This window comes from Diplotaxodon limnothrissa, linkage group LG8, assembly GCF_057381915.1.
Source record: "Diplotaxodon limnothrissa isolate DT_005_m linkage group LG8, D_limnothrissa_male_GT1.1, whole genome shotgun sequence".
Classification (NCBI taxonomy): Eukaryota; Metazoa; Chordata; class Actinopteri; order Cichliformes; family Cichlidae; genus Diplotaxodon; species Diplotaxodon limnothrissa.
This window is the reverse complement of record NC_140603.1, coordinates 31,489,555-31,503,008: the sequence shown is the minus strand read 5'-3', so window position 1 is coordinate 31,503,008 and position 13,454 is coordinate 31,489,555. Positions and strand designations below refer to the sequence as shown.

The 13,454-nt window shown below is 45.2% G+C and overlaps 1 protein-coding gene across 3 annotated transcripts in view; it reads left to right on the top strand.

Moving 5' to 3' along the window:
- Positions 1–13,454, top strand: part of tcerg1l (transcription elongation regulator 1 like) — an 88,030-nt gene that overhangs the window by 28,612 nt on the left and 45,964 nt on the right. The window contains exon 5 of one of the 3 annotated variants that reach the window (XM_085361688.1): positions 2,390–2,396. The exons of 1 other annotated variant lie outside the window; for it this stretch is intronic. In XM_085361688.1, coding sequence (XP_085217814.1) covers positions 2,390–2,396 — 7 coding nt within the window. Of the gene's footprint in view, positions 1–2,389; positions 2,397–4,433; positions 4,442–13,454 lie in introns of all 3 variants that reach the window. One more of the 3 variants, XM_085361689.1, reaches the window with a different exon arrangement.

The following is a 13,454-nucleotide window of genomic DNA, read 5'->3' as shown; positions in this document are numbered from 1 at the left end:
CCAAGGTATGGACATTGAGGCTGTGGACAGCTACAGGTACCTTGGTGTTCATCTGAACAATAGACTGGACTGGACTCATAACTCAGACGCCCTCTACAGGAAAGGGCAGAGCAGGCTGTACCTGCTGCGGAGACTCAGGTCGTTTGGAGTGGAGGGCCCACTCCTGAAGAAATTCTATGACTCTGTTGTGGCTTCTGCTATCTTTTATGGCGTGGTCTGCTGGGGCGGCAGCATCTCTGCTGGGGACAGGAAGAGACTGAACAGGGTGATCCGAAGGGCCAGCTCTGTTCTAGGATGCCCTCTGGACCCAGTGGAGGTGGTGAGTGACAGGAGAACGGCGGCTAAGCTGTCATCCCTGATGGACAACATCTCCCACCCCATGCAGCAGACTGTGACAGCACTGAGCAGCTCCTTCAGTGGGAGACTGCGGCACCCACGGTGTGGGACGGAGAGATTTCGCAGGTCTTTCCTCCCCACTGCTGTCAGACTCCACAACAAAGACTTTAACTGATCAAGCACACACATCCATACATATGCAATAATACTAAGTGCAATAATCCTTTCTGTCATCGTTGTATTTTTACTCAGTTGTATATAGTATTTGTATTTGTATTCTATTTTTATCTTATTGTATATTTATTTTATTTTATTCTACTGTATATAGTATTTTATTCTATTCTGTACAGCTGTGTACTGTATTTATTCTTATTGTATTCTAATTTTTGCCTCATAACTTTTGCACTGTCCACTTCCTGCTGTGACAAAACAAATTTCCCACGTGTGGGACTAATAAAGGTTATCTTATCTTATCTTATCTTATCTTATCTTATGACACCACAGACTGGGATGTGCTCCTGAGCCCACATGGTGAGGACATAGAGGGGGCGACACACTGTCTTACAGACTACCTCAACTTTTGTGTGGACACAGTCGCCCTGCTAAGACGGTACGGTGCTATCCTAATAACAAACCGTGGGTAACACAGGAAGTCAAAGCTGTCCTCAACATGAAGAAGAAGGCTTTCAGGAGCAAAGTGAAGGAGGAGATGAAAGCAGCACAGCGGGAGGTGAAACGCTGCCTGAGGGAAGCAAAGGACACCTACAGGAGGAAGGTGGAGCAGAAGTTGGAGAGGAACAATATGAGGGAGGTCTGGAATGGTGTGAAAACCATCACAGGCCACAACACCAAGAAAAGCACAGTGGGGGGGACTGTGGAGAAGGCAAACGAACTCAACAACTTCTTCAACAGGTTTGACCAGCCCACAACCCCCCCACCCTCACCTTCACTACAGAGTCCTCTCCCCACTCTCCTGCCTCCCTCGCTTCCCCCCCTTCCTGACACCATGACACCCCCCTCCTCCAATCCCTCTCTCAGCAGCAAGACATCTCCCCCCCTCCCCTCTGCCCAAACATCTCCCAGTGTCACAGTGGATCAGGTCAGGAGACAACTGAGGAAGCTTCGCCCCAGAAAGGCAGCAGGCCCAGACAAGGTCTGTCCTAGGATGCTAAAGGCGTGTGCTGCTGAACTTGGGGAGCCGCTACAACGAGTCTTCAACCTCAGTCTGCGACTGGGGAGAGTGCCCGCCCTCTGGAAGACATCCTGCATCGTCCCGGTCCCCAAAAAGAACCGGCCCAATGAGCTGAATGACTTCCGACCGGTGGCACTGACGTCACATCTTATGAAGACTCTAGAGCGGCTCTTCCTCAACTTCCTCCGACCACGGGTACAACATGCCCAGGACCCACTACAGTTTGCATACAAGGCGGGTGTCGGAGTGGAGGATGCCATCCTGTACCTCCTACACAGAGCCCACTCACACCTGGATGGGGGAAAAGGCACGGTCAGGATCCTGTTTCTTGACTTTTCCAGTGCCTTTAATACCATCCGGCCCTGTATGCTTCAGGAAAAACTGAACAGGATGGAGGTGGACCCCTGCCTGGTGGCTTGGATCTCCGACTACCTCACCGACAGACCACAGTACGTCAGGCTGAAGGACATCACGTCTGACACTGTGGTCAGCAGCACAGGAGCACCACAGGGAACTGTGCTGTCCCCTCTTCTCTTCACCCTGTACACCTCTGACTTCTGCTACAACTCTGAATTATGCCATATTCAGAAGTTTGCAGATGACACGGCCATCATGGGGTGTATCTGGGATGATCAGAAAGAGGAGTACAGAAGTCTGGTGAGGAACTTTGTCGCATGGAGTCACACAAACCACCTGCAACTCAACACCTCAAAGACTAAGGAACTGGTTGTGGACTTCGGGAGGTCCAGAGAAGGTCCACTGCCGGTTCAGATAGAGGGGGAGGAGGTGGAGGTGGTCAACAAGTACAAGTACCTCGGGCTGTGGGTGGACAATAAACTGGACTGGTCATGCAACACAGAGCACCTGTATAAAAAAGCCCAAAGCCGACTGTACTTCCTCAGGAGGCTGAGGTCTTTTAACATCTGCAGGAAACTCCTGAGGATGTTTTACCAGTCGGTGGTTGCTGGAGTACTTTTCTATGCTGTGGTGTGCTGGGGGAGCAGCACAGCAAAGAAGGACTCATCCAGGCTGGAGAAACTGATCAGGAAGGCTAGCTCTGTGGTCGGCATGAAGCTGGACACTCTGGTGACAGTGGCAGAGAAAAGGACATTAAAGAAACTGCTGGACATCCTCTGCACACGGCCATAAACAATCAGAAGAGTCTGTTCAGTGACATCATCATCATCATCATCAACTTTATTTATAAAGCACTTTAAAACAACCACAGCTGACACAAAGTGCTGTACATTGGAACTGTAAAATAAAATTACATGAGATATAAATAAAAAACAAATAAAAGAAGAGTGAAATCATTAATTAAATAACTACTGCATTAAAAAAAAAAACTAAGTCTCACTGAGGTTAAAAGCCAAGGAATAAAAGTGGGTTTTAAGACGTGATTTAAAAGTGGACAGTGAAGGGGCCTCTCTAACGTGCACGGGCAAATTATTCCATAATTTTGGAGCCACAATAGAGAAGGCCCCGCCCCCTCTGAGCTTCCTCCTGGATCTCGGTACCTCCAGGAGCAGCTGGTCAGCTGACCTGAGAGACCGACAGGGTATGTGGGGATGAAGAAGCTCAGAGAGGTAAGGCGGGGCAAGACTGTGTAGGCATTTAAAAACAAACATAAGAATTTTAAAATTAACTCTAAAAGACACAGGCAGCCAGTGCAGAGAGGCCAGCACAGGGGTTATATGCTCTCTTTTTCGAGTATTGTATTGTATTGATAACCAGCTGATTGATTGAAGAACCTGAAATTGAGGTAATTGGCCACAGGGGCCATTAATACTGTGTTTGTGTGTGTGTGTTTGTGTGTGTTAGGGTTATTTAAACATTTGTATCCAGAAATTAAACACTGAGTTTCTGTGAATAAACTAAAACACTTTTTATTTAAATCAAACTGATTTCAATTCACCATGAACGATTATTGATCATTTTGCACCGAGCTGTCTGGCTGAACTCAAGCACAGGACTCAGGAATTAAAGTTCAATGAGTTTATTTACAGTGTTGGTGCAGATAGTGCTATATACAAATTATTTTTCAAGTGCTCAGTTCAAAAGTTCAATATGTGCAAACATCCAATGGAATGAAGCTTCAGGGAATCCAATCCTCTGAGTCTCCCAAACAGGATCTCATAACATCATCAATCACCAAAAACTCTCACAACTCCACTGGGCCACAACACTCGGGTGAAGACTGAAGTTAAGCTTAAATAGCAGACAGCTGATTGCCAGCTGGTGCTCGATTGATTCAGGTGGGTCCAGTACTGGGTCAAGATTCCAAGAGGATCCTGCAGTAGTCAAAACACTCACACACAGAGAGAAAGAGAGGGAAAACAAAGGAGAGGTCACCGAGCATGGTTTTGTTCAGGACTGCCGAACCTAGGAACGTTCTTCAGGGCCATACACCTCCCAGTCCACCAGATGTTGAAGAGCCCCTCTCAGTAAGTGAGTGAGACAGTAGACAGCGGTGAGGAGGGCTGTGCGAGTGCATCGCAAAAACACATAAATATGCCTGACACCCGTAAACGAAGCAGCATCTGGCTGCAGTTTAAAGGCTTTTTTGTCTCGGTCTTGGTTTCGTCTCGACTTTGTCTTGGTCTTAACTCGGTCTGTCTTGGTCTTGTCTTGATCTTGGTTTAGGCGGTCTTGACTACAAGTCTAGTGGGGGGAGGTTGGCCAGCAGGCTGCAGATAGAGGATTTTAACTGGGAGACATGATAGATGTTATGAAAGTGCATATTGCACTGAAGTTTTAGGTGAACAGAAACTGAGTTGGAGTAAATGGAGTCCAATAAAGTTTGGAGAGAGTTCGTGAGACTTATCCTGGACGATAGTGAGGTTCTTCGTTGTGGTGTTGGTCTGTGAGGAACTTGTTTTGCTCTTTTTGACACAGACCAGTTGAGTGCTCCAAGTGGATGAGTTAGATGATACTGCACATCAGAACAGCAGAACTTAGTGGGAAGTTAATTTAGGACCCTGACCGGAAACAATATCCACCGGGATACCATAAAGCCAAAACACGTGGTTAGAACCGGTTCCAGACCAGGGGCTCAATCTCCCAGGTAAGTAAACCAACTATACGGGTAGGAGGCAGGCGGTGGATTCTTCTGAGGAGGAGTCAGCAGTGTAGAATTGTCATGACAAGGCATCAGGTTTGATGTTGTTAAAGCTGGGGCTCTAGGTGATCACAAAGTTAAAGCAAGCAAAAAAGAAAGGACCCACCTGATTTTCACTCGCTTGGTTGCTTTGACATATGCAAGGTTCTTGTGATCTGCCCATATGGTAAATGGCCTGTATTTATATAGCGCTTTACTAGTCCCTAAGGTCCCGGAAGTGTTTTACACATCCAGTCATCCACACATTCACACACTGGTGATGGCAGCTACATTGTAGCCACAGCTGCCCTGGGGCACACTGACAGAGGCGAGGCTGCCGGACACTGGTGCCACCGGGCCCTCTGACCACCCCAAGGATACAACGACCGAGTCTGTCCAAGCCGGGGCTCGAATCAGCAACCTTCCGATTACAAGGCAAACTCCCAACTCTTGAGCCACGATCGTCCCATAAGATAAACAGGTGCTCAGCCCCCTCCATCTAATTTGCCTATTCCTCCAGTGCCTTTTTGCAATAGTTCCGATTACCGACATCATAATTGCGTTCTGCTGGAGAGAGACGACAAGAGAAAAAAGCACAAGGGTGGGAATTACCTTCCTTGGATTTTGAGAGAATGGCCCAGACTCCGGTATCTGAAACGTGCACAACACAAACTGTTGAGTAGTGTCAGGCTGAATGAATACCGATACAGTGGCAAACTGGTCCTTAATAATGGTGAAGGCATTATTGGCAGCACTGTTCCACACGAACTGCACTTTGGGAGAAATCAGAGTAATGAGAAGTAAAGCAATTTTACCGAAATTTTGCATGAACCGGCGGTAAAATTTGGCAACCCCAGGAAACACTGAAAGGTGCTTTGAGAAGTAGGTGTGGGCCAGTTCAAAACTGCCTGGATCTTTGCTGGATATGCCCTGCTGTGTCCTTTCTCAACCATATGACCTAGGAAGGAAATACTATGGGTGTGGAATTCACATTTCTCAACCTTAACAAAAAGTTTATTTTCAAGGAGATTTTGGACAACCATTTAGATTCTCTCCAAGAGGAGAGGATAATAGATGGATAATGCTACCTACCAGTGAATTGGTGATGTACTTATCCCTAGCTTGAAGCTATGGAAGAGTGTTAGGTACTTCAAAAATGCATAGTTTAATGTGTAAATGAGACTGGAAGCAGAACTTTGCAGAACTTTTCAATTTTGCCCATCAGTATTCCTACTATTACTGCCAGGCCCTGTCTCTTGGCCAATGAAGACGTGTGTCAATCAGATCTCCTTTTTTGCAGCAACAGAGGCACTCACTCGCTCAGTTGTGTCATGGGCAGACACAGCAGAGCTGGATCGGTTGCTCTCCGTTGTCAGAGTCAAAGTTCGGGGTCCAAGGCTCTTCAGGGGAAGCTCCTTCAGAGCCGGAAGCAGTGTAGCACAGGGACCACTGGATTTGTAGTTTTTCTTTGGGTGGAATTCACTTATATGATCTGAATACACAAGGTGATTGTCATGGACCCGGGCCATGTGGGCCCAGTATTCTCGGTTTTTGTATGTTTTGTATTTCATCCCCTAGTCATGCCTTGGTTCCTAGGTTCTTCTGTTAAGATGTTCCTTATTTGGTTACCTCCTGTGTGCCCCTGTGTAACTGTGAGCCCTCGTGTTTTATTCCATGTCTTCCTCAGCCCGTTATGTCTGTGTTTTTCCCCGTGCTCTCTCTCCTCCTGTTTGAACCTCTGTACTTCCTGTTTGACTCTGCCTGTCTCCCGTCAGTGTTATGTTCACCCCGCCCTGTCTCGTTATGGTTATCTGTGTCAGCTGTGTTCCCCGTGTGTTCCCACTTTCCTCGTTAACCCTCTGTGTATTTCTGTCTGCGTCTCCCTCTGTTCGGCGTCGCGTTCTCCCTCATGTTGTGTGTGTTCCTCCCTGTGTTTCTTGGCGAGCTTTGTATTTAGTTTTCCCAGTTTAGTTTCGTATTTCCTACGTTCTGCCTCTCCAGCATTAAAGCTGTAATTTTTGAGTTCATCCCCGTGTCTGTGAGTGTTGCATTTTGGGTCCTCCTCCTGCCTGCCACACAGCGATCCATGACAGTGATTAAGGTATCAAGAGACACAGGAAATTCTTTTGCAGATTTCATTTCATCAGATGTCCAAATATGCTCCTCATGGCGCTCGCTCCTCCATTCCTGCTTCCACAGCAAAAATCTAAACATCCACGGAATCATCCACAACGCTCCACTCACCTTGGCCTTGAGAAAATCATTTCTGGGCCGCTGCGTCTGAGTTGGTTGCCTTGTCGTAAACATTTCTGAACCTTTCTGAAGTCTGCGTAGGATAGATGGAGATGTGACTTTAGGACTGCCTGGGCCCACTGGAGACCTCGGTCCCAGTCAAGAGGCTCGTGGTGAACATGTGACCTTCACCTGCTCTTTGACTGGATCACAAGTCATGCCATCTGGACAGCATACACCATCGGGACAGGACCCACAATCAGGACAGGCACACCTTTACAGGGCGACACGCCATCAGAATATTACATGCTTAGGGATAGCATACACCATCATGAGGCAGTGGGTGTCCTGTCCATGATGAAACGTGTCACACAGACGGGCATGTAAAACAGACTGAGTGCTGTTGTTTGGTTGTTTCCCGTCTCTTCATCTCTTCCAGCTGATTAATAAATGAAAGACGCGTGTGAATAAAACATGAAAGAAAAGGTGAAACTGCTGCACTTTTAAATTTTTTAACACAAATTCATCGACTTCCTGTTTAGTTCTAGTTGAAATAAACATCAAAATTGAGCTCAGGGCTGCTGGCTCTGATCATGATTTTGGGTTACTGATCCATCATGTGTAGTCTGAGTATTCAGTCAGGTGACCGCTGTCATCATGTGACACTTTAACCTTCTTGCTCCTCAGAACGTTAATCCCTCCGACTCCATGACTGTGCTTGAATGACACCATAAGGATGAACCACGAGCATCGCTCTGCCCTGCTCCTCTCCTCCTCTCCTCCTCTCTGCTCCCCACCCTTCCTCTCTCCTGTCCTCCTCCTCCTCATAGTTTTATTTCCTCTCATACTTCACTTCAGGATGTCATAAATAATCCTGACCGACTTTCTGTTTTTCAGAATAAAATTAGCAATCACCATCTGCATTTATAGCTTACCCCCCTCCCCCCCAAACACACACACACACACACACACACACACACACACACACACACACACACACACACAAAGAAACACCCAATTTAGTGAATAATTTCACAGCAGGTTTGCTCATTACAGCAAGACCAGAGTGGATATCACTGATTAGACATGCAGCACACACACATGCACAGAGTTCAGTGTGTTTGACTTTATTAATAATTAAGGAGGTGCAGTTTGGGGAGAAAAAAAGCTGATTTATGACAAACCTTTCACCTCTCACCCTCACAGTATTAAGAAGCTACTCGCCTCTTCATGCTCGTCCTCCTCATTGGTCTCTCTCACTGTGGCCCCTCCTCCTCTTGTTCTGTTCTACTGTCATTGTTGTTGTCAGGGGAAATGTTTGTGTGTGTGTAATGGTTGTCATTAGTTAACAAAGCACTGTGATCGCAGCTCCTGGCCTCTCCTCTTGCTTCGATTGTACCTTCCAGGTGGAGGTGGTCTCATTCACACCTTGAAGATGTCCGTCTTCATGGGTGTCACATGTCACAGACTGTTGTCCCTTCAGTTTCTGTGTGAATGAAAACCCTGACCAAGGAGATGACTTGGAAACCTCCAAGTCACATACTGGACCACCTTAACCGGCTCTTTTCGATGTGGTGTAGCGACTTCCTGCGCGCTCCTCCTGAATGACTGGACTCCTTACTCGATCTCTAAGGCTTAGCCCAGACGCCATTATTCATTTCTGCTGCTCATTCTTTTGGTCACTCCCTGAGCTCGCGGTCATTGCTGAGAATCAACTGTTAAATTTAGCAGCTTTGCCTTCACGCTCCCCTGTCTTCTCATCACATTACAGCATCCGCAGCACTGCCGGCACTTCACCAATCCACCTGTCAATCTTTCATGTCTGAGGGTGAAGAGCCCAATACACTTGAAGCCCGCACTAAACCATCATCATTTGATGCCAACAGGAGACGCCCACCACTTCACCTAGAAATTTTGCATATACAATTTATGAACATAATCTGTGACAAAGTCCAGCCCTGACAGAGTAATACCAGTAATAACTGACCTACTGGCAATCCAAGCTCTCACCATCGTGGTGGTGTGGGGTTGAATGGCCCATGACAGTGGAGAGATACCCCACACTCTCTGAGAATCCCCCGCAGGGCACTGTGAGCCACAGAGTCCATATGTCAACAAGCAGGAACCGCCACTCAAGTCTGCCTGTGCAGATCCACCCTCCTCCACTTAAAGCATTTTGCAGAGTTGTACCAGCCAGGACAGACCCACTAATCCAGAGCCTTGAGAAACTTTATACTCCCCAACTGAGATTTTTTTAAACTACCTCAGAAATCTCTCAGTCAGAACATGCTATATCATGTTTAGGTGGAAGCTAGCGAGCTAACTTCCTGCTAACTTCTAACTCAGTTAAACTTCATAAATCCTGTTTTCATGGATGCCTGGATGTTAAACTTCATTGTTACACCTGGTAAAGCAGCAACGCTGATCATTTTATTAAAGATGAAAGAATTTAGACCGTTTTTAACTCTCAGTGATGCCGCAGTGTTTGTGTGACTTTGGGACCTGAAGCTGACGGAGTTTAGGACCCAGATTACTCTGTGAGTAAAGTAATTAATTACTTAGTTACTTTTTAAAAACACGATTTACAACCTGAGTAGCTGATAAAGTGATAGATCTTTCATCCCAATTCTACTTTTTCTGCATAATCCATCATACAAAATGTAATCAAATGGAAAAGTCTCTTTTTAAAACTTGTTTTATTAGTTTTAATCTTTTAACTTTATGCATCAAGCAAAAATTAATTATATGCAACATTCTCTGACTGGAAGAAATTAGTTTAACATTTAAAGCTATTTTCTGCACATTCCAGCTCATAAAATAAAATATTTTTTGTGTTTACACTCAGTCTTTCAAGTAGATGCAAGTAAAACACAGCAGAAAATAAATAAAGTCAAAGACTCAGCGGTCCTGTTGCTCTATTTTCACCTGTAAAGCAGGAGTGCGGTAGGCGGAGGGTTACCCTGGTGCAGGTGTGCAGCGGTCAGTGGAAGAATCCGCGAGTTTCTCTGTGAGTTTCCCATTACGTCGTAGCTACTCGGTGCTTGTTGGAAGTTTAGGGGTTTTTTCGCTGTAAAAAGAAGTTTTCTTCCCACGCACAGCGGACACTAATGTTTTTGTCACTTTTTATGGAGTCAAACTCAAAGTAAGGTCAGTACTTCCACGCTTTAAACGCTGCACGCTCATACTCTCTCCCACAATCGATATATCAAATCAAATTTCAAATTCACATTTTTATTTGTCACGTACACAGTCATACACAGTACGATATGCAGTGAAATGCTTAGACAACTGCTCGTGACCTAAAGAAAAAAAAGGAAAGGGCTATGAATAAGATAGGGAATAAATATGAAAAACTAAAAAGTGTAAATTTAACTAGGAAGGAATAAAATATAAGAATATAAAAAATGAAATAACTGTACAACACAAATTAGAATGAAGGGTAAATTTAACTGGGAAAGAATAAGATAAAATATATAAATTAAAGTTGAAAATAAAATAACTGTACAACAAAATACACAATATAGAACTATATAAGAATGTATGAAGAAATATAAATAAATAAATATATATATACACACACAATAACAGCAGCTGTACAAGTATTAACTGGAAATGAAGAATATAGTGACCAGTGTTGTGCAATCCACATTATGATCCACTGTTGATCTGCACACAGCTGTTGTCACTAACGGCGCACTCGCTTACGTCACTGTCATGAGACATTCTCGCAAAAAAATCACGGTTTTAGTAACGCAGTAACGCAGCGTTCCTACGGGAAAGTAACGGTAATCTAATTACCATTTTTGCAATAGTAATCCCTTACTTTACTCGTTACTTGAAAAAAGTAATCAGATTACAGTAACGCCCATCTCTGCTCAAGACACAAGAGAAAACTAAGCTTGATAAAAAGCGAGACGTTTATTTGGCTGAAAAACATGAAGACAAAAACAAAGCGAGGCGAACAGGGGGCGAGAACTAAAACTGAAACCTAAACTAGGAATGACTATGATAATTAGAACATGACAGTGAACGGGAACATGTGAAACGTGGACATGAAGAAAACTAAATCTGACATGCGCATGAACCTGAGGAGGAAGAGAAGAAGGAATGAAGAGAGGAAGTTTCTGTGACCTGACTTGAAATAAACAGACAACCCGAGGACTTAAATACACAAGAGGGTAGTGGAAACACCCGGGGAGACACAGCTGACACAAATGAACACGACGCCACAGAGAAAGTAAAACAAAACACATTGAACATGGAAACACTAGACTCTTCAAAACCAAGCAGGAAACACGGAGAGACGTGACAACACCAGCTTGACAATATGGAACACACAGACATACGCACAACTGAAAGTAAAACACTGAGGACAAGAAAAGACTTGTTATTAAGGAGTTACAGAAGAAACAAAAGCTAGAATGAAACACAACTAAATCCTAACTAATAATAGCAGCACACTATTTCCAATATAACAGAAGAAATCAAACTGTCTGAAACGTGATAAGTATCAATTCAGTCAGTAACATGGAGAACAGAAAATGTCGAGAGCCTGGAGATGCAGTTAGTTTGCCCCAAAAGAAATGATTTGGTAAAGGACTGCAGCTAGCCTCTGAGCCACATAGGCTGTGTGCACAATGCAGCAGTAACAGCTTTAGTTGATAATCAGCCAGAAACACGCATGCAGTGGCCTTTCTTTTCCAGGACAGGGGTACTAAAGGGTTAAAGTGTTTCAGCCATAAATGCAGATGCTGCAGATCCACACACACACACTCTGCCTGCACTGCGTGTTGCATTTAAATGTGACACTGATTTAATTTGTCAGCAGAGAAGAAGAGCAGCAGAAAGGAGGAGAAGATGATGTATCATTCATTGCTGAAGGAAGAACGAACACAAAGATGTTCTGCTTTTCTTTCCTGTCCTCTCTGAAAGATGCCCTCTGCTGGTTAGAGCTCATAACGACACTGACCTGGTCAGCTGATCCTTAAGCCAACACCAACTGAACCCAGATGTTCTGTTGTTCAACATACAAACTAAACACCTCCTGACCAGTCAGCTCGGTGTGCAGATTGAGATTGTCTTGTTAGAGACCGCAGTGACAGTCAGTTTTTGGGCGTCGGGCCAAATTAGGCTCACCTCGGGGGGAGGAATGTCTCACAAGCTGTTTTCTAACTCAGTGATCAGATCAATGAAAGTTTCCAGCTGTTTAAACTATTTGTGGTCTGAGGGTAGCCCTACTGCAAGCTAGAAAGAATAAAAGAAGCTGGAACACAAGCCTTTACCTGTTTGTTTGTTTTTACTTAATAAATATAGTTGATATAAAGCATCAAAGTTGTTATATTTGGTAAAACCAGATTAATGAAACATTTCCTGAATATGGTGAACGGGTTTTTAGTCCACACCTCTGAACTGCCCGTACACTGTCTATGGATCACCATGTTGCCTTTTCCTTGTTTTTGTTTTATATTGTTAAAAAATACATTAAAAATATTGTACATGTACAAGCATTACAGAGAGCCTCATGGCTTCCCAGCATGTACTGGGGCAGGGAACCGATCACTTTCATTTTACTGTTACTGGTCTAGCTTCCCCTAGTATTGACACGTTTGTAATAACATGCCTGATGTGACTGCAGGTGATGCATAAGCTTGTGATTACCGTCACTGTTTTGTTCCTTTGTTTTCTGTGGTGAGGGAGCTTAGTCTCAAATTGTAGCTCTTAATTTATCTGCCATTATCTGTCATCTTGTCATGGCTCGGCTGTGTGGCAGGCAGGAGGAGGACCCAAAATGCAAAACTCACACACACGGGGATGAACTCAAAAAGCAGCTTTATTGCTGACAAAAGATAATGGGAGATACAAAACTAAACTGGGAAAAACTAACGTAAAGCTCACCAGGAAACACGGGGGAATCACACACAGCATGAGGGAGAACACGACGCCGAACAGAGGGAGACTCAGACAGAAATACACAGAGGGTAAACGAGGAAAGTGGGCACACACGGGGAACACAGGTGACACTGATAATCATAACGAGACAGGGCGGGGTGAACTGAACATGACATGTAGAGGCACAGAGGTTCCGACAGGAGGAGAGAGAGCACGGGGAAAACACAGACATAACGGGCTGGGGAAACATGAAACAACCACAAAGGGAGATGAGGGCTCATCAATACATAGAGGGCACACAGGGGGGAGAGAGCCATGAAGGGAAAACACTTAGGGAACAACACAACAGGGCAACTCAGAAGACATGGCCTAAATAAGGAACGAAATACAAAAATACAAAGAACTAAGAATACTGGGCCCACATGGCCCAGGACCATGACATCACCCCCCCCTAAAGGGCTGGCTCCCGACAGCCCAAACCCGAGAAACAAAAACAAAAACAGAAAACAACCCACCCAGGGCGGGAGGCGGGGGACCAGGACGGAGGGACCAGAACGGGAAACAAAATAAACAACAGAAAACACGGGAGCACATGACCATAGTCAAAATAAAGTTCAGGGGGCCGACCCAGAGCCCACAGGCACCAGAGTTCACGGGTCACACGGTCGGGGGGCCGACCAGGCGGGTGGCACAGGTGGCAGAGCTGGT